Genomic DNA, 24,024 nt, shown 5'->3' with positions numbered 1-24,024 from the left:
ATCATTACATAGACAAAGATGTTATAAAGAAGAAAAACATATACCAATTTACTGTTGCATATCACCAATAAAAAACTGAAGGTAACATTTAATGTTATCAAAATGTATATCATTTTGATAGGCTTTAACATTTTAGAATATACCTACAGATTAACCAAAATCTATAGGTGTATATTCAAGGAATATACATTTTCTATTCAGAACAAAATATATCTCCTATAACAGCACTTACTACGGATAGACCAAGCACTTTTCCAAATACCTTACTCATTTTTTATTTATCAAAACCTTGCAAGGTGGGTATAGCTATTGGCCCCATTTTACAGAAGAAAAATTGAGGCACAACAGTGAAAAGTAACTAGCTCAAGGCCTCACACCAAACAACTGAAAAAAACCTAGATACAAACTCAGAAGTTTGCTTTTAGAGCCTGTGGCCTTAGCCACCGCACAACACAGCCCATCTAAAAACAGATATGGGGCACCTGGGTGGCTCAGTCAGTTGAGTATCCAACTCTTGATTTTGACTCAGGTTATGATCTCACGGTTCAGGAGATCAAGCCCCATGTGGGGCTGTCAGCACAGAGCCTGCTTGTGAGTCACTCTCTCCCTCTCTGCCCCTCCCCAACTTGCACTTGTTCCCTCTTTCAAAATAAATAAATAAACATTAAAAAAAATAAAAACGGTGCCTGGGTGGTTCAGTTGGTTAGGTGTCTGACTTCGGCTCAGGTCATGATTCAGCAGTTCATGAGTTCAAGCCCCACATCAGGCTCTGTGCTGACAGCTCAGAGCCTGGAGCCTGCTTCAGATTCTATGTCTCCCTCCCCTGCTCATTCACTCTTTCTGTCTCTGTCTCTCTCAAAAATAAATAAACATTAAAAAAAAATTTTAATAAAAACAGGTATAAAATACCAATCAAGTAAAACATATGCATTTGTTCTCCAGCAGTTATGTATTTATGAACCTAACAGGGATAAACTGATAGAGCAAACTGCTCCAGAATAATAAATTGGGCCTAAAGTGATCAGAGTGCAGGTATATCAGGATTTTTTTAAACTATGCCATAGCCTCTTATTAAAGGCTATGGCATTATGTGTAGCACCCCAAAGAAAATTGGGGCTTACTGGTAAAATTTGTTAGGCCCCCGATCCATCTATCCTGAAGTCTGCGTACTTCTCTATATATAGCCAAAAAAAAAACCCATTAAGCAATCTGTAAGCAACTGCGCTTCAAGTTTTCTTCCTAATAACCTATACCATTCTTTCATTTAAGAAGTTCTAACACTGACCTTGGAAAATCCTGAATGAGCTTATAATTTCCTTGGTCATCCATTGTGTATAGCATTAGAATAAACTGATACATTGCACAACTCAAGCAAAATTAACTTGATTCCTTGAACTTTTGTATCCTTATCATGGTACTTTGCAAAGATTATTGTGTTCTTGGGTAAAATATGATGCCATAGTACTTGCATGTGGAAGTGAGATTACACACCCCAGAAGCAAAATGAGAGGTTTGCAGGAAATGTGTATATTAAACTGCTTTTTGAGCTTTATGTTGGAGTTGAGATGAATACAATCTGTATTTATCACAAGAAAAACCTAAAGTTAAAGGGTCTTTTGTGAAATGCAGAAGATATGTTCATGCCTCCTAATAAAATGAAAAAGTCATAATACCTCTCATTGAATTCACACTGAATCAAACAACTTCATAGTGGCTAATTTCCTAAGACCCACATAAAAGTAACACAGACTAAGTTGGTACCATCCAGTTCATGCACTTGACCCCCTTTTAACAGGTGGTTAAAACAGGATGTTGCCTTCTCTTGCAATCAAGTACCTTTAGTTTACTATTGGCTTTTGCTCATTAGGTTTTGCACATTCTTTTAGCATTATTATGTGCTACATTATTTTAGTTAATTCCTGTTGCTCCCAATCTCTGGACGAGGCCTGTATCTACTTGAATAGGCTTAATACATCTCTCAAACTCCAAACAGTGCAATATTGGAAGAATGTGCATTCAGTCTCCGTCTTGGCTGGGAGTCCTGGAATTTTGAGAGCATCTGTTCCCAGCCCTGGCACGAGTATGGTCATTATTCTCTCCCCAGCCAAGGAGATTGCTGGGAAGTGCCAACTGCAACAGCAAAAGGTGGCATGTAAGGCTGGACAGGTAGGGAGAAATTGGGAATGACTGCTAAAGGATACTGGGCTTCTTTTTGGAGTGACAAAAACATTCTAAAATTGGTTATGGTGATGGCTGTACAGTTCTGAATATACTAAAAACCACTGAATTGTACACTTTAAATGGGTGAATTGTAGGGTACATAAATTAAATTCCAACAAACTTATTCATGTGGCAGAGACCCCCTCTAAACGAGCAACCGTCAACCAAGGTGTCCAGCCAGAGAGTACAGCATCTTCCATCTGCTTCCTGTGGTTTCCAGGCTCTGCCTTCCCTCTGGAAACCAAGAACTGGCTTGGCTACTGTAGTTTGGGTTCCTTCACCTGGTACAGGACTCATTTTTCCCCTCAAGCCTTTGCAAACACTGTATAATGACATGAACTTTTTTTTTAAACATGGAATATTGAAAGATAATAAAATACGTATAAAGTAATATCACTAACAATAATCAGTAGACTTTGTTCAGTACTTCCAAAGTCCCAGGCCTGAACTGTACAAATTTCACATTACTGAAACCTGGGGAAGTTGATAAAAGTGTTAGATTATCGTGTGGTATTTTTTTTTTAAAAATCCCCATGATTTCACAGAAATGGTGGCCCTGTTTGGGTCTCAGTTCACAGTTCCATTTCATTGGTCTTCAAACCATGAACTGAGTGCTCCAGGAATTTCAAGAAAACATGCAATTCAAACCTCATGTTTGAAAAATCATTTTTGTGACAAGTACACAGAAATGCATTCTAGAATAAAAATTTTTAAATGGGAAAAAAGGGCAGCCTAACATTTTAACTTATACTGAAAATTAACTTGCTTTGGGGCAAATCTCAAAATAAATCTTTCCTTGTCATCCCCACTTAACTGAGGAATACCGTGAGTTTGCAAGGGGAGTCATTTTAATAGTGTCATAATTAATACTCATCTGTGGGAAATGGGACTTTCTTGTTACAATGCAACAGGGAAAAGAAGGATATTGACTGTGGGGAGTCTACCTGCAACATAACCCTGGATTTTTGAATTGGGGTGTTCAGAACAGTTCGATTATTCTTACTTATACATTCAAAAAAATGCCATCAATTAAAAATCATTAAAAAAACCTTTGATTCTAGCCATCGTGCACACAATCAGGCCACAACCTGGTCAGGCTGACAGAGACACGGGGAATAGAAAGCATTTAGTGAGACCATCCATGCGGCTTTCAAGACTCAAACTTGGAAGTCTGGAAGAATACTGTAAGAGGCCATTTGGTAGAAAACTGGGGCTTGTTGGTAAAAGTCATTCAGCACCCTGTTCCATCTGTCCTGAAGACTGCAGAATTCCATGTTAGAGAGGTTGGCAACTCATGGCCACTACAAAGTTCTAGATGAAACTGGAGGCTTAGTATCTTATTTCCGTTCCAGCCTCTGACTTTAGTTATCCTAAACCTTCAAACTCTTAATGAGCTTTAGGCAAGAAATAGTTTGGTATCCCAAAGGCAGATCTAAGTTAAAAATGTCAATGCCCTGCCCGTTTGCTAGGCCTTATGCTGACCTTCGGTACACAGAGTAATGTACAGTCCCTGCCTTCAAGAATCTCATCATCCATTAGTGGAGCCGAATAAGGAACTGTTAAACCTTTCTACACACATGAGGTCCTACGGATCCTCAGACACAGCCAGCTAGTGTGATTATGCCTGTGCTCCAAAGAGCAAATGATACCCACTCACAGCCAGAGAAAGAGAGGGCCCTAGAGTCACTGGCTTTCTTCTACCATGGCCCTCCCTTTGTCCAGCCTCCTGCAGCCTGGTTCTTCCTCCACAACCCATGAGTTCCCTCCCTGATGTCTCATATCCTCACATGAACTCCAAATTCAACTCTAAGGCAAGCCCCTAGCTATTCAATGGACTGAAGCAAAGGCGGGGGTGGGGATGAAGTGGGGGTAGGTTTAATATCACTCATAATGATATACCTCTTGGTTAAATGGACTAATTATCTGTTAAACAGAGGAATTACGCTATATGACCCCTTTCAGCATTAAAAATACATCTGTGCTGTAACATATAAAATACTGGACACACAGAGACATCAGTTTCTTCTGGGCCCCGCCATTCAATGTGTGACCCTGGCTTTTCTTATGGTCCAATAAGCACACATGAAAAGCTATACCAATGTTAGCTACTGCTATAATAAAAAGTGATAATAATTATTAATTACATTATTACTATTAGTAGCAGTAGTAAAAACAAGAGGAAAGATGAGTATGAATGTATCAAAAGCCCAAGCTCTTAAGACTCTACATTAAAAAAAAAAAAACCAGTTTATGGAGCACCTGGGTAGCTCAGTCGGTTAAGTGTCCAACGTCAGCTCAGGTAGTGATCTCAAGGTTCGTGAGTTCGAGCCCCACATCAGGCTCTCTGCTATCAGTGAAGCGCCCACTTCAGATCCTCTGTATCCCTCTCTTTCTGCCCCTTCCCCACTTATGTACTCTCTCTCTCTCTCTAAAATAAACATTAAAAAAAAAATTTTATGATAGACCACTCTCCTGTGCATTTGGCTAAATTACCTCTCAGTTACAGCATTTCGCCATAGTGATAAATAGCGCGTATTTTTAACAAGAAAAGCCAGTGAAAATAAAACAAGAGTCTAATGTGGACATACATCTATCTACCCCCCTTCCCCAGTGTCAGATATGCTAAAAATAACAAGTAGACGGTGAGCAGCACTGAACTCAAAAGAGCTATCATCACTACGTGAAGGATGTTCTATCCACAACAGTCTCCTCACGTTGCTCCCACAAAACCACATGACCAAAAACTTCATACAACCCTTTTAAACCCTGAATTATACTGCATTCACAGAACTAGTCACGTATGTAGGTATGGCATATATTCAGTTACTAAAACATGCTATGTTCTTAGATTATTTTTTAAGGAATAGTAGCAGTAGGTCTTCATTTCAGGAACTTAATATTCTATGATATAAAATTTTAAACATATACAAAGTAGAGAGAACATGAACTTCCATGTCTACATTACCCACCTTCAACAACTATCAACTCTTGTTAATATCCCCACCCACTCTCCTCACCAAAGATCATTTAAACAAATGCTAGGCATGATATTAGGTCATCTATAAATATATATTAGGGTCATCCATGAATACTTTATTTACTATACATTCCTACAAGATAAAGACTCTTTATTTTTAAACATAATCACAGTATCATTTATCTTAAAAATGGAAGTAATAGAATATCATTCAGTACCCAGAGTGTTCAAGTTTCTATTTTGGGGACCTTTTTAAATAATGAAACCAAGTTCCTACCACTCCATTAGTGCACACATGCATGGTAAGTAGAGAACAATACAAGCTATATAGAGTTGGGGGTGTTTAGTGGTGCACTGGGCTCAATCACTAGCCTACAGTCCACACAAAAATTTGGACCTCATCAAAATGACCAATTTTTGCAATGTCATAGATCTTTATGATCATTTTTAGTCAAATTTAAATATACACACTCACTGAGTCTCACAAACTCATTTTATAGGATTAACTTCTTTTCAAGGAGTCACGAATAGGATTTCAGATTATTCTTCTTTTTTCGTATTATTTTCTTGGTTCTTCCATTCTTTAATTCTGTATTTTCCACCATGGAACAAAGAGACAACATTTTAAATTTCACTTACCTGTAAAAAGATGTGCACAGGTTTTTTTAAGCTTGTTGGCTTGGTCATATAACTTCCGAGAACTTTTGTTGGACGTTGGATTCAACCTCTGTCTCATGGTTTTGACACCTTGTCTGGAGTCTGGATTGAAAAAAATCACAATCGGGAACCACTGAGTGTAATTCAACAGGTCCACAGCTTTAGGAGTCACATCCAGGAGTGCATGCTTATCCTGTTAGAAATGGAGAAAAGTTACGTCAAAGTTATGTATGTAAAATCATATAGCAGCAAAGAGTTTATTTTAAGTAAAGGCTGCATCAGATAAAACTTGTCAATTTAAATCCAAAAGCAGAATGTTTTCCTCCACGTTATGTCCACTTTAATACTACTCGTCTATTGGAACCGCTGAGAAAATGAATTAACAGGTTATCTGGTATAATGTTGAGAACTCTGAAAAGTACGTCACTGCCACGGAACATCACCTGGTTTCCACACAATGCAACAGCTTACATTTATATTTATTTTTTACGGTTAACATTTAATGATTATTAAAAACAGACTCTGTCCTAAAAAAGACTCCAGCAAACCATGAGCTAATTCCTTCCGACAACATGGCCTTCAGATGAATTTCCTCACCTGTTCAATGATTTGCCTCACAGTATTTAACCGCACCACCCCACTGGATTTCTCGGATCCTGCATCTTTTGGTTCCGTTTCTGCAAAAGCAAAAACAAGGGGCTAACCGACTTTTTTAGAAATCAAAATCAGAGACTCCATCAGTCTGACATAAGGTGCCACCCTAAGGAGAGACGAGAAGCACTCACACCACCTCTTAAATTGAAATCTAATCATGAGGAAGCAGATAGTCCCACAGGTGAGACAAGGGGCTTGGACTCTGCAAGATATCAATGTTAGAAAATAAAGTAGAAAGAGGAGGCTACTTCTGTCTTTGTAGACATAAAAACAATATATACTAAACAGGATGGTTTTATCAGTGTTAAATTTCTTGGCAGTGTCACTGTATAGAAGAATGCTCTTGTTCTGAGGAGACTCATGTGGCTAAAAAAATGTTACAACGTCTACAACTTAAACTTTTCAAATGGCTCAAAAGAAAATTTTAAGAGTGTGTATCTGTGTCTGTGGTAGGGGTGATATATAGCAAACTTTCTGACTAGTGACAGTGACTGCATGTGAAGGGTATGTGGGTATTCTCCTTTTTTTCCATTTTTCCTTTATATTAGATATTTCTCAAACTGAAAATTTGGAGAGGAAAAGATCACCAACAGACTTACTAGCAGTTTGAAACAGGTCAGGTAACTCATTTGCCAACTTTTCCAGTGCTATATCTGCTATAGGACCAAATAAGACCACAGGTCTCTTGAAACCAGCTGAAATGAGACAAGAAAGGCCATGGAAACACATTTCCTCAGCTATTAAGATAAGAAGCCAAAGTATTTTATAGGCTAGTGATGAACACGATTAAAAAAAGAAATGGTGTGCTCTCCCTCCCTCCCTCCCTCACTTCAGCCCTGTTCTTTCCTGAAGAATATGCCTTTACTCCCCTCCCTAGTGTCAAAGATAAAGTTTACTGGGGCACCTGGGTGGCTCAGTCAGTTAAGCATCTGACTTCAGTTCAAGTCACGATCTCATGGTTCATGGGTTCAAGCCTCGCCTCAAGCTCTCTGCTGACAACTCGGAGCCTAGAGCCTGCTTCAGGTTCTGTGTCTCCCTCTCTCCCCCCTCCCCCACTCGTGCTCTCCCTCTCTCTCTCAAAAAATGAATAAACACTTAAAAAAAACCCTTTACTATAGGCAATATATAAAAACTTTTGAATGGTAGTATCAGAAGAAATAACTGAAGGGGCGCCCAAGTGCCTCAGTGGGTTAAGCTTTCGACTCTTGGTTTCGGTTCAGGTCATGATCTCAGGGTCATGAGATCAAACCCTGCATCAGGCTGTTCACTAAGCCTGGAGCCTGCTTGGGATTCTCTCTCCCTCTCTCTCTCTGCCCCTCCACCCCCCCAAAAATTAAAAAAATTAAATAACATAAGATGTGGAAATACACCTCCATGCAAGAGTTGGCACAGCTCACTTTTTTGGAAATTTTATTTCATGTTTGAGTGTGATTCCAACACTATAACCTGGCATTGGTCTAAGTGGTATGGTAAGTTTGAACCTGACTGTTACAGTATGAAAATGAAGAAAAACAGGCTCAGAGCCCAGTCAGATCATTTCCTTAGGCCCCACTTAGCTTCCTCACCTTCTCGCAGCAAAACCCTCTCATAGGCTGGGAACTTGGTGCTAACTGACACAACGGCTGTTAGATCTTCCCGACTCTTCCTTAAGTTTTTCTTCACGCCAGATCTCTGACCACGCATTCTCCAGAAATCTGCTCTGTCCCCAGCATTGTCTCTCTGGGCATTCTGAACACTGGCCATCTGTTCAGCTCTGAGAGAAAAAAACCACAGGAAGTAAATCTCAAAAGCCAGAAAATGCACAAATGAAGTTAAAATTAACCAAGTCTAGTCAATACTGCTTATGAACTTGGAATAGAGAAGATGCAGCTTGACGCCGAAGAGGTTTCACAGAATGGGAAACGTGGGGACATTCTCCACACAGTGGAAGCAGAGAACGGTTGGGTGCACAGAAAACCTACCAGAAATAGCTCAGAACACAATAAACTTGGCTCATTCTGATAGGATGGAATAAAATAAACATAACTAAAATCCCGGCCAAAGTATAATCATCTTTACTATTTTCCCCAGTCAGCCAACCAACAAGTGTTAACTGGGATAGATCAGCCCCGTCCAAGGATGCGGGCCCGACAGCAGACAAGGGCAACCTGTCTCTGAGAGGCGTGTTGGTTTGCTACAGCCACTTGGTAATCTGCTTGTAGGCTACGCAAGGTGGCAGGCACTCCCCGGGAAACCGTTGAAACACCAGCCAGGTGCAACAGCCAACCACATGATGCTAACTAAGTACAGCAGACCATTTAGTGGGTATCTCACGGTCCCGGGCCACACCTCATAAATAAGAATAGGTGGAATAGGTGATGGGAGAGGACACAATGACAAATGATGAAGTTACAGGTGCTTCCTTTTTGAGCAGGGAAGGGACTGTATTGATTTGTGGAAGACTTAGGAGAGGTGTATGAGAGTGTATGATCTCTGATACCTGCTTTTGTTGGGGATTAAGCCTTTCTCCAACTCATTTCCGATCCTCACGGCCAGCCAGTGGCCCAGCTTGCCATCGTACAGCGTATCTACCACTCGGAAGACCTCCCCCCTGGTGAAAGCCAGGCTCTGTGGAGTTTCCTTCTCACATTCAAAGTGGCTTCTTATAAAAAACGAATCCCCTCTGCCACAAGCTAGTATGTCTCTATACACTGAAAAACAAAAGCATTGTTGTATGTTGCATTCTGCTTCACAGTTACCAGCTTCTCCTATCCCTGATCACCCTTTTTACTTCTCTTCATTTAGTAAACTCAGTGAACAAACCCTATGGGAATCAGGGCTCAAACAAGGACAGAAAGCTAACTCCATGAGTCACCATAATGGTTAATTTTGTGTCAACCTGACTGGGCCACAGGGTGCCCAGATGTTTGGTTAAACATTATTCTGTGTGTAACTAAGGGTGTTTTGGAATGGACGTTAACATTTAAATTAATAGACTGAGTAAAGCAGATTGCGCTTCCTCATGTGGTGGGCCTCAGCCAGTCAGTTGACGGCTTGAATAAAACAGGGGAACTCTTCACTGAGTAAGAAAAAACAAACTCTTCCTACTTTAGAACTAGGACATCAGCTTTTGGGACATCGGCTTTTTTCCTGCTTTCAGACTCAGATGGAAGCATCAGGTCTTCCTGGGTTGTGAGCTTGCTAACCTTCAGACTGTAACTACACCATTAGCTCTCCCAGTTCTCAGGCCTCTGTACTTGGAATGGAACCAAATCATTGGCTCTCATGGATCTCCAACTTGCCAGCTCACCCTGCAGATTTTGGGACTTGGCCAACCTCCGTAATCATGTGAGCCCATTCCTTATAATAAACATCTATACACACACACACACACACACACACACACACACATCTTATTGATTCTATTGCTTTACACACACACACACACACACACACACACACACACACACACACATATATATCCTATTGATTCTATTGCTTTAGAGAGCCCTAATATACTTGCCAGTCAACCCCTGAAGCAGACAGGGAAGATGCTATCAACCCCCATTTTACAGATGAGAACAATGAAGTCTGAAAGGGTATAGCAAGTTGTCAGACTTGCATTGTCAAGATAAGGGTATAGCAACTTGTCAGATAAGCATTAATGTGGGAGTTGATCCACAGATGGGGCCCTTTGTATCTTGCATATGGAAACTCCATAAACTCCAGGCAGTACTTAAGGACAGATCACTATTCAGAAAAGCAATTTTATTCCAAATTGACACAACTGGTAAAATGATTTCAGTTGGTGCACAGAAGACATTTCTGTAGGACATTAAATGGTACCCAAATTTTCTTCACATACCTATGACTCAGAAATTGAGTGTGAAGATATACTTCAGTTTTTAATACCCAGACTTACCTATTCTGGTCCCAAGATACCTCTCTCATCCTTCCTCCCTTCACCCACTCCCCGCATTAAACTAATGACCAAACATGCTCACCATCAGCTCGACTCTGAGCTAAAATGGTCACCATTTCACCTTTGGGGATTTCTAGCAGGTAGAGAACGGCATCTTCCCGAACCAGCCCTCTGAAATCCTGTGTGTTCACCTGATAAGGCAAACAGAAAAACAAACCGAAAAAAAAAAAAAAAAAAAAAAAAAAAAAAACACAAAAAACCAAACCAAACCAAAACAAAAAAAACAAGAAGAAGAAGAGGTTTTTAAAAAGATGTCACCTAAGTTTTTGTCTCTTTGTTTTCATCAGGGCCTGCCCAAAGCAAATCCCAGATATAAAAAAGTCCTTAGTGTCCCAACGGAAACCCTCCCAATACCTCCTATGGGCCTAGGCTGTGTGAGTCACCATACCCTCCTGCCTCCCCACACTGCCAACCGTCCCTTAGAAATAGGCCATTCCATCAAGGATTTGTCACTGGATCAGATTAAACCTTCTTATTATGTTTGTGTGTCTGTCTCTTCTTTGAGTCTCCCATAGAGATGGTCAGGGAGGTAATATACAATTATGAAACATAACTGTAATGCTATAGGGAGTGGTAGAGTTTAATGGCAAAACAAGCATGCTGGCCCAACTTAAGGCATTAACACTTTAAATTGATTCAAATAAAAGCCTGAAAATAAAAATGCAATTCCACCTTTCTCCTGTAAGTTCTGTCACATAAAAGGTTTTTAATATGTGTTTATGAAACTGAAGAGCATTAGCCTTAAATGGCAGACCATTAGCCTAATAGATAGACTTATATATTTAAGCTTCTGGCAAGGATTTATCCCCCATCGACCAAAGAGGGGACACAGTAATTAGCTTTTGAAAGGTAAGTTACAAAGCAAGTAAAACTGAAATGTGGCACAAAAAAAAAAGACATCTTGGAATCTTTGTTCAGTACCTTTAAAACCATTTTAAAACAGAATAGTCAAAAATAAGCAAATATAAAAATTATTTTAGGGGCACCTGGGTGGCTCAGTCAATTAAGCATGGGACTTTGGCTCAGGTCTTAATCTCACAGCTCTTAAGTTCAAGCCCCGCATCAGGGTCTCTCTACTGTCAGCACAGAGACCACTTCAGATCCTCAGTCTCCCTCTCTCTCTGCCCCTCTTCCACTATGACTCTAAGTAAAACATTAAAAAAAAATTTTTTTTAAGTACCTAATATTTTAACAATATAGAAGTAAAAAGAAGATACAGAATTCCTTTGAAAAATTTTTTTCAGTCATTGAGGACTATGGAAGTCTTTATTACTTTATCACTGAAAAAAAATCACTGAGCCTAAATTAAGATTGGAATTTATGATTAAGTGAAAACAGACATTAGGTTGACACTTGGTGCTTTTGAAATAAAGTAACTTGCTAAAGCAATCCCATTAACTTTTCCTTTGAAACAGTATTTATCATTTAGGGTATCTGTCATTCCATCTCTCTATCCCCTAATTAGGGATCATCAGATTTTAGAATCTAATCCTTTCTTGTGCCATTTTCATATCTACACCTGTGTCTGTATATGGCGACATGTTTTTGTATGCACTCTATATGCCTTTATTTTTATTTAAAAAAATTTTTTTAATGTTTATTTTTTGAGAGAGAGAGAGAGCACGCACGCAAGTGGAGGAGGGGCAGAGAGAGAGGGAGACAGAATCTGAAGCAGGCTCCAGGCTCTGATCTGTCAGCACAGAGCCTGACACGGGGCTCAAATTCACGGACCGCAAGATCATGACCGGAGCCGCAGTCAGATGCTTAACCGACTGAGCCACCCAGGCACCCCATCTTTATTTTATTTAAATGAGATAAGGCCATAGGGCTTGAGGGAAGACCTTGAGGGTCCATCTGTCCATCCTATGGCCATGTGAGACTGACCTTCCATCGAGCTACAAACTACACTGGTCAAAATTAAATCACACATGGTAGCTACATTTAAAAACTTAGAGGAGTTTCTTTCTCTCTTCCATCCCATAAAAGTTTCTGCAAGAGAAATAAGAACCATACCAGATAAATAATAAGCAAAGAGTTATGCCAAACATGAAAACATATACTTCTGTTAACGGATAAGACAGATATCCTGCCACAGTACACTGGTGTGTTCATTCCACATGTCAGGCTGCCATCTTTACAAAGGGAAGAGATCCACTTAAAAAACCCTCAGCAGAAGAAAAGTGTTTAGTATATGTACAGAGTTCCCCACATATTCAATTTGGCCGTGAATGCTGGAACAAATTACAGTTAAAAAGGCCAGGACAGCACTTTGATACTGGAAGGTTAGGTTGTACAGTCCTCTCCAAGAAATATCCCCTTTCATTAATCTATTTAGTAGTCTACGGGGACTAGCCGTGTCTGCTGTGAGCCTGAAAAGGATTCTGTATCAGCTACAGCTTTTGATTATATAGCGGCTTCTCTGCCCCAGTAGGCAAGCTCAAGTCTTTTTTACCCTTTTGTAGAGCTGAGAGCTCCTTAACAGAAAATTTATTCGCGCCCAAGAACGAGGACCATCTATTGTCTGACCTTCAGATGGGATTACTGCCCAAAAAAAAAAGCTGGTTCCCATAGTTTTCTTCTTGTCTTTTACTAGGGTGATAACAAAAAATAAGACACTTTCTTAAGTATAAACATTGCATACCATGACTTTTACACATGGAAATGACTCTCCTGTCTTTAACAACTTACAGAGAGGCTTATTAGGCCTTGGGGTGAATTCACTATGTTTTCATGGAAATTCACAAAATCTTTTTTACCCAAGGATACAAAAATATTTTATTCTTGAACCTTCATGAGCAAAGGCTTCCAAATTCCTGACTTCTATAGCCCCACATTAGTTAGGAAATAATGCTTTCTCTCCTTTGGTATCAGCCCAAAAGTAAATTGGTATGAGCTGGCACTCTGATGGGATTCTTATCGATAACACTTGGTAAGTGGTATTTCCTAGGATCACGTGGTACCACCAGGTTCACTCAGGTACACTTGGTCTTCTAGGATCCTGACCAGAGCCAAGGAAGGTTTAGAATATCACTGGAAAGCTTCAGCAAAGCTCATGATCAAGCTTTGCCCTTCATCTGCTCCAGAAATGAAATCTGAACTACCGCAGTGAGGCCAAGAGCCAAGGAAGAGGACCACCTGTTTTGGGGCTCTGTTGCCTGCTTCCTTGGGAATTCTGCAACTTTTTTTCTCCTCTCTCCTTTGAACCTAGATACTTTTACCAGACCCCCTAATAAACTCATAAGAAATGCAAGTTTACAGAAGCAGAAATTCCAGTGAAGACAGTTCCCTGTATTTTCAGAGTCACGAGGTATTTGACATTCTTTATTCAGAAGCCAATGGAAAATACATTATATGCATCTCATGAAATGTCAAAGCTGAGTTTATTGTTTTCTAAAAGTAGTAGATTATATAAACATATATATAGTCACTGTAAAAGGACCAATATTTGATTAACCAGAAATTCCCATTCCTGGTCAATTTTAGATGTAAACAACATCCTGAGTGGCAGCAACTTGTTATTTTCCAGTGGGGAGAAGAACAGACATTGACCTTCCTGCTCTGTGCCAGGAACTCTGCTAAATGCCTTGTGAGTGTTATCCATTCCAATCTTCCAGGGCCCCTGCAAGGCAGGTATTCTCATCCCCATTTAACAGATACTGAAACCTGAGTGTCAGGGTTGAACCAAGGTCACGGTTCATGAGAGGCTGGGAGTGGATTCAGGCTGATGATCTAAGCCAACACCCACCCTTGTTCAAGTTCAGCACACTGCCTTAAGAGTGACAACCAGGCAGGGAATCAATAAAAAAAACAAACATTAGCAAGATCTTTTGAGAGGTCTTCCTCCTAGGCCTTAAGTTAGAATCTCAATCTTTTTGTTAAGCTTACTAATAAAAATCTTAGCAAGGGTCTTAAACACTATAAATTCCCACAGGCATGGGCATGAGTTTTGGGTTCCAGGACTGAGAAGACAGGGCCCATTCAGGGAAACAGAACTTATGTTTAGCACGAACAAACCTGCTACTGGTCCGTTTTCACGAGCTAGACACTTCCCTTATAATCAGCTCTTCCCCAGTAACGTCTAGAAACGGGGCTGGGCTTTTCCTACCTTCAGAATCTGGTCCCCTTCTTGAAGGCCTTCTTGCTCTGCAGAGGTTCCCTCTTGAATGCCAGCCACAAATATCCCAACGTCATTGCCACCAGCCAACCGGAGGCCCACGCTGTCTCCCTTCTGAAACCTCACCATTTTGGTATTGGGACTGCAATCGGTTCAGTTTTAGAAAAGAAAGATGGGAGATTTTTCTTTGTGAAGGAGAACAACATTAGTGAAAGATTGAATTTCTTCTATTTATGGAGAGATTTACATATTAAAAAATCTCTCGTTTTTATCACTTTATCTTTTTTGGGACTGTGAGATGAACATCAGCAGGCCCACTTAACTGGTTAATAAGTAGAAATACAGGTGTTTACATAAACTCATTCAAGATTAGAAAGCAAACAAAAGGCAGGGCTAGGCCATCTGACTCCCACTTTAGGATTCTTCCAAAGGAAAGCTTGCTGCCACCACAGGATTCTTGCCAAATGGAGACACAACCTGGGTCCAGCAAGGTCGGATCTTACTCCAGGAGCTGCCCCTCTCTACCACCACTGAACTACACGGGTTCTCATTATCCAGAGCAGAGCACTGTGTCATTTCTATCCTCCCTCCACACGCTAGGATCGTCAGGATACTACAACCCTAAAAAGGTCCTGTAGTTAAGCAACATTTCACCTATTTGAGAGTTACCAATTTGGCAAACTCAAATACTCAGAATCACATTCTGGAAAAGCAGCCAGATAAGTAGACAACCAAAGTTAACATTACAAAGTTTGCCAAATTCCACATTTTTCTTTTCCTACAAGTTATTTCTCTTTCTCATAAACACTAACAATAGAGGTTGGTTAAAGGTGGCCCATTATATGCAAAACTGCCATCTGCAGTTAAAAAACACCATTCTTCTGTACTTCAGTTAAGGACACTGAGGTGTGTGGAAGGAGAAAGGAAAAGAGAGAGAGGCTGAAAGATATACCCATATATTGCTTCATCTTCAGGACTAGGACGGAGAAAGGTTCTTGGGGCTGCTTTTGGTTGAGGAGCTGTGGATTAAAAACCATCTATCATTAACAAGAGAACGAGAGTGAGTTTGTCTCTATAAAGATCACAAAATCCACAAAAATCCAAATCGGTACCTTATGCTACATATAAATCATCACATCAGACAACAAAAATAAGTCTTTAAGGTGAAATTTAATTTGGAGGCATTAGCAGGTACGAATAGTTTCTCAAAATAAGTGAGGTAAGAAACTTCCAAAATCCCAGGTGCACAATCACATGCGAAAGAACATTTTATATACCTTAAAAACCACATAAATCTGCCCTTACCATCAATAAATATTTACTATGTAAAATCACGATGATACTTTTAGGGCAATGGGGCAGGGCTGGAGGATGGGGTTGAGATCAGAAGTGGGAAACAAAAGGACTTCAGTTAATCAAATAAGACAAAATTTAACTGTGACGGGATTGGAAATATATATATTTGGGGGGCACGTGGGTGGCTCGGTCAGTTGAGTGTCCAGCTCTTGATTTCAACTCAGATCAAGACCTCACAATTTCATGAGTTCGAGCCCTGAGTCATGAGCCCTGAGAGCTTGGGATCCTCTCTCTCCCTCTCTGCCCCTCCCCTGCTCATGCTCTCTCTGTCTCTCTCAAAATAAAAATAAAGGAAATAAAGCAAATATATATATATATATATATATATATATATATATATATATATATATGAGACTAAATGTGTATATATATATATATATATATGAGACTAAATGTGTATATATATATGTGTATATATATATGAGACTAAATGTGTATATATATGTATATATATATATATGTATACACACACACACACACATATATATATACATTTAGTCTCTGCTCCCAGTTCCTAATACAGAGCTCCTAAAATCCCTGTAATTTCCGGAGTGATATGGGTGCCAAGACAATCTTCTCTCTTTCCTCTTTGCCTTCAGTTCCTGACATAAGTCCTACATCCCTTGGAATTTCCTCTATCTCTGTCTCTAAAGAGATAACTCCTCGATAGCCTCAAGATGGGGGCTGGTCACCAGACAGAGCAACCCATGATTAGAAGCTTAGAACTTTCAGCCTACCTCCCCACCATCTGGGAGGGGACAGGGGTTAGAGACTGAGTTAATAACTGATCACGCACATGACAGAGCCTCCGTAAAATCCATAAACTATGGAGTTTGGAGTGCTTTAGGGTCAGTGAACACACTGAGATACTGGGAAGGGTGGTACGCCTGGAGAGCACCTGGCAGCTCTGTGCCCCTCACCCTATACCTTGCTTCTATTTGGCTGTTCCTCTGTCATATAAAAACCGGTGATAGGAAGTAAAGTGCTTCCCTGAGTTCTGTAAGCCAGTCTAGCAAATGATCAAACCAGAGTGAGGAGGAGGTTATGGGAACCCTCGGTTCAGAGCTGATTTGGCCAGAAGTATAGGGGGCACCTGGGGATTGCAGTGGTGTCTGCAGCGAAAGTATCTCATGGGACTGAATGCTTAACCTGTGGGGTCGGCACGTAACTCTGGGTAGCCAGTGCCAGGACTGAAGTGAATTGTAGGATGATCAGTTGGTGTCTGGAGAATTCGAGAATTGGTAGTTGAGTAGGGGAAGAAACCCACACGTTTGGTGTCAGAAATGTTAATGTCTATTTATTTTTGAGAGAGAGAGAGAGAGAGAGAGAGAATGGGGGAGGGGCAGAGAGAGAGAGGGGGAAACAGAATCTGAAGCAGGTTCCAGGCTCAAGCTGACAGCAGCAGGCTCAATATGGGGCTCAAACTCATGAACTGTGAGATCATGACCTGAGCCTACATTGGACACCCAACCAGCTGACCCACCCAGGCGCCCCTGGTGTCAGAAATGTTAAGAGCAGAGCAGTTCAGGTTGGGATCAGAGATGGGAAACACAAAGACCATAAATATAGTCAAATATTTAAAAAATGTGACCAATCTGTTGGCATATGGTAAGGGCTATTATTCTTGTAAGTTTTTTTAATATTAAAAGAGACTGGAGTGCCTCTTCCACATATCTGAATGATTTCTTAATAACTTCTCTCTCCTTCTGGCCACCCTCTGGAATGACCAAGTGCATACTTCTGAACACAGCTGTTTACAAGGAGCCTCACCTGGCGGTTCCTCTTGGTATTTGGGTTCCTTGCTGTTCTCTGTGCCAAGTGCAGCTGCAGCGTCCCCCATGGACTTAAAGGGGGTGGGTGTGGCGCCCATCCTGGACCATCTGTTCTGCATGTCCTCTCTTGAACTTAAGCACACGTCATGTTAATGTCTCATAATGCAACAGATCTGTAAAACGTATGTGTGTACGTTCATGGTGTAGCGCGTGAGGGAAAGTATGCATCATCTTACTTTGGCCTTTCCTTCAGCTTTTCATTTGAGGAATGATAATCATAATCGGAATACTGCTGCCGTCTCTCCTCTGGAGAAAATGATCGGTTTGACTCTATTTCTGAGATATCTGGTTTCAAAAATAAGAAAAGACTTCTTATTAAGATATTGAAGACTGTACCAGAAGTGATATTATTCTCTGGGTAAGCCAATATGAGAAATGGAAAAGAGGCAGGAGTAAATGTGCTGTTAGTCTAGCAGTCTTCCCTTGAAGCAAATCTGAGCCTTTGAAGGGAAAGACATTAATTAATAAAGAGGAAGCCAAATTCAGAATTTTATGTTCCTCTTTCATTACACCTTCCATCAAAGCTGCTACTGAGGAGTCAGAATTCAATTATTGGATCATACATGTATCCACTCATTTTTAACCACACAGAGCAGTGCTTCTCAAACTTAAATGTGCATATGAATCACCTGGGATCTTGTTAGACTAGCTATTCTAGCACACAATCAGGCCTGTGATTCTGTGATTCCAGCAAGCTCCCAGAGGCTCATGCAGCCAATGGGCTAAGGATCACACTTGAAATAGCAAGCAAATAACCTATAAGCTCTTAGCATACTGGGATTATTTCTCCTGCTCTGTTTTCCTGCACTGCACTCATAGCAGTAATCAAATGATTAGACTTTTGATATGATGGAAGTTAACCTAAGTCATACGGTTTCATAAAGTAATTCTCTTAAAAATCAGCATGGCTGGGGCACCTGGGTGGCTCAGTTGGTTAACCATCCAACTTCAGCCCAGGTCATGATCTCACAGTTTGTGAGTTTGAGCCGTGCATCAGGCTCTGTGCTGACAGCTGGGAGCCTGGAGCCTGCTTCGGCTTCTGTGTTCCTTTCTTTCTCTGCCTCTCTCCCACTCTCTCTCTCTCTCTCTCTCAAAAATGAATAAACTTAAAAAAAAAATCAACATGTCTGTCTTCAAACTTGAGTACTTAATATTTTCCAAGTTCTTCTGCACAAAGGCAGTACTAGATGGTTAGTCAGTATCATACCTACTTATTTTTATTGGTAAGTTTCTGCATCGTTAAAATGTGACCCCATGTGTAATTCAGATTTAAGAAGTGAGTATTGCTTCCTAAGAAGAGATGACACAGATTGCTAATTGATGAATACCACAATATTCAGCCATTCTGACTGTTTAGCTCTCTTCCATATAACCTTCCCTTTATTTGAAATATTAATATCCGCTTTTTAAAAATATGCAAGAAAGTACAAGACTGAACAATTTACAAATGGATGTGGTTAGGTCTTTGAGCCACTCACACATATATTTTTTACGAACAAGTTTTTTTTCAGTGGCCTAAAACAGATTCCACTGGGGAGTTCGTAAGTCCACCTGAATTTCATATTGGAAAACTAGTATCAGCAGACACTTTAGTAAGAAAATAACCACCACTTATCCGAATTAAAGTTTAAAACAGAAGCTCTTGTTGTAAATTTAATTTCCAGCTGGATGGCTATGCTACAGTGAGAATGGAAAAGCAACAGCCTTCCTTGTTTCCAGCCAAGCTCATAGGCTCCCCCCTCTTTACCTTCTATTTCTGAGTCGCTGTCATTTAACGACGGGATGTTGATGAGTGTTTGCCTGCTGTCTCTCAACACCACTAGCTGGAGTTTTCCTCTTGACTTTTCTATCAGTTTTCGAGCATCCGTTAAAGACATGTTCTCAGTTACAGTTCCATTTATCTGTGTTTATGAATAATGGTCATGTTACATGGATGCAGCTGTTCACAGCAAAATAGAAAGTTTGTATTTTGCCCTTCTAAAAGTGTAAAGTCTTTGCTCAGCTATCCAAACAACATGAGTTTTAGGATGACTGAATACAAATGGATTATCCTTTAAATTAAATATAACCCTGCATGCCTGGATCTCAAAGACAGGCATGAGAGAGCTGTGGGATACTTAAATTACTCTGCTAATTTATTTAACTTCCAAGCTCAAGACGATGGTTTGGTTTACTACTGGAACATGTTTCCTGACTGGAGAGGTTTACAGAAACTATTAAACATTCAACATTCATGTACTACCAACTCTCCCTCTCATCTTTCCTTAGTTTAGGGAATAGGAGCTTAAACTTTAAATAAACAGGGAATAAGAAAGTATTCAATGAAATTTGTTTAAAAAACTAACATGACACTATTACAAATCTCCATGTCTGGTTTTTGTGATAAAAATCTCACCCCACTGCCCTTCCCAGCTTTTGTCTTATTATTGACTCCCATCTCATCAAAGTTTCACTCTATCAGCATTCAAATAGGAAATTTGGACTAGAAAGACAAACATGAATTCATTTGTTCTCTACCCTGTTATCACCCACCTTGAGAATTATATCTCCTTCATGCAGGTTGCCATCTTTATTTGCCAGACCGGTTCTGGTCATTTCCTTTATGAAAATCTGACTCCCAAGCCGGAGACCATACTCTAGAAGACAAACACATAAACATACACATATTTCATCAACTTGTTCAGAACACTTAGTCTGGTTCTTAGGTCAATTTTTAAATATTTATGAAAAATTAATTTTGCACATAGGACATTCTGTCAGACAACCAGCCTGGACTCATCAAAAAAGTCATTGACATAAAAAACAAAAGAGGCAGAAGGACTGTTCTAGATTGAAAGAGACATAAAAGCCAAATGCAACGCATGAACCTTCACTAGGTCCTGGATCCAGTATGGGACAGAGGTGGGAGGGGGATACGTTATTTTAGAGCAACTTCAGAATGAACCACACTACAATATATTAAAAGGGATATTAATGTTAATTTTCTAAACAACCCACAATGGCATTTTGGTTATATGAGAGAATGTTCTTATGCCCGGGAGATACCTGCTGAAATATTTAGGGCTAAAGGGGGTCACCCTTGCAGTTTACTTTCAAGTGGTTCCAAAAAACCACTGAGAGATAGAAGAGGTGTGGAAGAGGAAGAGAGAAGGAAGAAAGGGGAGAAAAGAAGGGGAAAGAAAACAAATGTGGCAAAATGTTGACAAATGGAAGAACTAGGTGAAGGCTATATGAGTATCTGCTCTAAAATTAACACTTTTCAAAATGGGGCCCAAAGAAACCAACTCAGTACATCTCAATAAAGATGTTCTGCTGACAGTGCAGTTGCCTACAGAAAGGAAAGTGGTATACCCTTCATGTGTAATGACTTAGCTGTGTGGGTTTGGCAGTGAAGAAATTTCAGTGTGTGAAGAAAACAGGTCAGTAAGCCAAGCCAAGCAATAAAGTATTGAAGTAAAACCTGTGTACTCAGGGGGTTTGTGAACTTTGGATTGCTCTGAAAAGAAAAAACACTGTATTTACTAAATATGCACAGTGAAAAGTATTTTAAATACTATTCAGACTCTTCTGATTTTACTTATTAGACTTATGAAAATACCTAATTTAAGGATAAATTTTTGCTGTTTTAGGAACCACAACCCAGCAGGTTTTAAAAAGAGGCACCTTCAAATTTATTATTATTGTTCTGGACTCAAAATCTTACAATTTCAAAACAAAGTAACTTCCTACCATTTAAAAAAGTTACGAAGTAGATTTAAAGATAAGTTTTTTTCAAGTATAATTAACATACAGTATTCTATTAGTTTCAGGTGTACAATATAATGATTCAGTAATTTTATACATTACTCAGTGCCCAACATGGTAAGTGATCTCCTTCACCTATCTCACCCATCCCCCCCCCCCCACTTCCCCTCTGGCAACTACCAGTTTGTCCCCTAAAATAAATTTTAAGTGCTTTACAGTGAGTTAGCATCAGATCTTATGACAACAATTGAAAAAGTTGAGGTCCATCTCCACCCCTTTAGGAAGGTGATGAGAAAGAATAAGGGTAAGACAGCATCTTCTTTCATGGATGACAGTTCCTTGTTGGTTAAACAGCCTCACAGCCCAGCACAGAAGGCTATGACAGCTTGAGTGATGACTTCTTTCTCATGTGTCAATTCTTCTATCCTCCTAAAGCTGCAGTCTTACTGTACAGTTGCAAATAGGTTGTTATTGGTGTATTATGGGCATCTCTTAAATGGAGAAAAAAATGAGTTGACCAGCTTCTAAGACACATACCAGCAAAGCTATCTGGTGCCCAGGAAATGCAACGGGGCAATTCAAATGGATATTTTTATTAGTCAAATATAGGTCTTTCCTACTGTTAGATTTCTTTGAAGATTAGTTTTTATGCAACTCTTGCCAGTGATAGCCAAATTATTGTGTAATCCTAACAAACAGCACAATTATCTTTTAAAAATTGGAACTTTTTTCCCCCCCAATGAATTCCAAGTTTAAGTAACAAAATGGCCTAGGAGGAATAAGATGCTATCTCAACAAAGGGACATAGCCCCTTCTATCCTTGTAGTATTACTAAGTATTACTTAGTAATAGTATTACTAAGACCAGGCATGACTTAGGCGTCTCTTACAGACAAGATCTTTTCAAGATTCATTAGTGAGTCTTGAAATCAATGTAGTAAGTTATGAACAGTATTTTAAAATGTAATGGAACCTCTCAGAATGCATCACACAGAATAAGTACTGTTCCATGAAAGGTTTGTTCAAGTTTTTTGATATGAAGATGCATCCGTGATTGTTTGCAAGATGTGGTTCTTTCTGCAGTGGAAGGGAAGGAGGAGGGAAAGGAAAGGGAAAGAGGCAAAGAAGAGAAAGAGAAGGTAAAGTCTGAAAAGCACTACCTTGGGTAACTCAAGAACCTGGAGTACCAGTCCTATAGAAGGTGTATCAGGCCTCTCTGAGGGAGGTCTCATGCCAGGTCATCTTTCTCAAAATTTCTCCAGTCCATCTTCTAATCTGGGAGCAGGATGGTTTTTACTCTATAATTCTCGTAGGTTGATAAATTAATATATCATTATCAATGGTTGTAAAGATTCTGTAGAATCCTTAAACCTCCTAAGATGCGCATTCCTTAGAGATAGGAAAGTCTCGACTCCCTCCTCTGTTTTCTGGGACTGGACTCTGCATAGCACGTTACTCACATCCTTGTGTTATTCTTTAGGTATTTCGATGGGCACCTAGTTCTAGACTCAACTTTGTGCTCCACTAGAAATAAAAACAAAACAAACCCTCTCATCAGACAGGCTATGTGAAATGCCAGCTCCCAACCTAAAGGGCAAGAAGTTAACTTTGCATTCTTGGGTGCTCTTCATTGTTCTTCCTCTTGGAAGGAGAAGTAAAGAACAAACAGAGATAAAAGATATATGACAAGTAATTTAAAAAGTCAGAACCAAGAACCAATGCAGGGAACGTCTCTGCACTGGCTCTAAAGCCTTGTTCATCCACCTACTTGTTTCTGATCATCTGTCTACTTCCAGGAGATGCAATTTGTGTTCTGGCTCACCACTTCCTGGCTTCAAGATGTGGGCAAGTCGCTTCCCTTCTTGAAGTTTCCAATCCTCACCTAACTAAGGGACTGCTGGCTTCTAACTGCCACGTGGGGCTTTAGTGAATTTTGGATGAGCTGAACCATGTGCAAGTGCTCCAAGGAATGCATTGTGGGACAGGCGGGCTGGACCAGGGCCCTCCTCATCTGTGGGCACACCAAAACTTCTCTGCACCACGATGCTCCCCACTGGGCAACAGGAGTGAAGTCTCCTACCTACCACACAGGGCTCTGGTGAAGATTAAGAGTTATTTATTCAGCGCAGGCCTGGCACAGAGCAAACGCTCAAGATCAGCTAGAGTCTGATTTACTCTCATGGTTTCACCACTCAAGCTGCACCAGGCTCACCAGGAGAGCTTGTTAACACACAGACTCTGTGGTCTCTCTCCGTGTTTCAACTCCGCGGGGCTGGGCTAGGGCCTGAGAATCTGCATTTACTGCGAGTGTCCAGGTGGTGCATAGGCTGCTTTGAGAACCCCTGGCCTAGGAGTTTAAAGCCACATTTCTGCAGCCTGGCTCTGCCATTGGTGACACAGCTTTGTGCAAGTTAATGAACTTTTCTGTGCCTCAGTCTCCTTGTCTACATAACGCAGATATAAGCAACTCCCACATGCGGTGGTTACCAGGAAGAAATGAGCCAGCTGGC

The 24,024-nt window shown here is 40.3% G+C and overlaps 1 protein-coding gene across 9 annotated transcripts in view; it reads right to left on the bottom strand.

Annotated features, from left to right (window-relative positions):
* Positions 1-24,024, bottom strand: part of TJP2 (tight junction protein 2) — a 129,142-nt gene that overhangs the window by 8,856 nt on the left and 96,262 nt on the right. For all 9 annotated transcript variants that reach the window (XM_019463649.2, XM_053907787.1, XM_019463648.2 and 6 more), the window contains 12 exons: positions 20,304-20,407; positions 19,519-19,672; positions 17,948-18,056; positions 17,710-17,843; positions 15,536-15,602; positions 14,575-14,725; positions 10,492-10,600; positions 8,988-9,198; positions 8,074-8,261; positions 7,108-7,203; positions 6,452-6,531; positions 5,837-6,047 (listed from right to left, as the gene is read on the bottom strand). In XM_019463649.2, the coding sequence (XP_019319194.2) occupies positions 5,837-6,047; positions 6,452-6,531; positions 7,108-7,203; positions 8,074-8,261; positions 8,988-9,198; positions 10,492-10,600; positions 14,575-14,725; positions 15,536-15,602; positions 17,710-17,843; positions 17,948-18,056; positions 19,519-19,672; positions 20,304-20,407 (1,614 nt within the window). The remainder of the gene's footprint in view (positions 1-5,836; positions 6,048-6,451; positions 6,532-7,107; positions 7,204-8,073; positions 8,262-8,987; positions 9,199-10,491; positions 10,601-14,574; positions 14,726-15,535; positions 15,603-17,709; positions 17,844-17,947; positions 18,057-19,518; positions 19,673-20,303; positions 20,408-24,024) is intronic.

The sequence above is a fragment of the Panthera pardus genome, unplaced genomic scaffold (assembly GCF_024362965.1).
Source record: "Panthera pardus isolate Hobbes unplaced genomic scaffold, ASM2436296v1 HiC_scaffold_20, whole genome shotgun sequence".
Taxonomy (NCBI): domain Eukaryota; kingdom Metazoa; phylum Chordata; class Mammalia; order Carnivora; family Felidae; genus Panthera; species Panthera pardus.
Note: the sequence above shows the minus strand (reverse complement) of the source record. Positions and strands in the feature narration are given on the sequence as shown.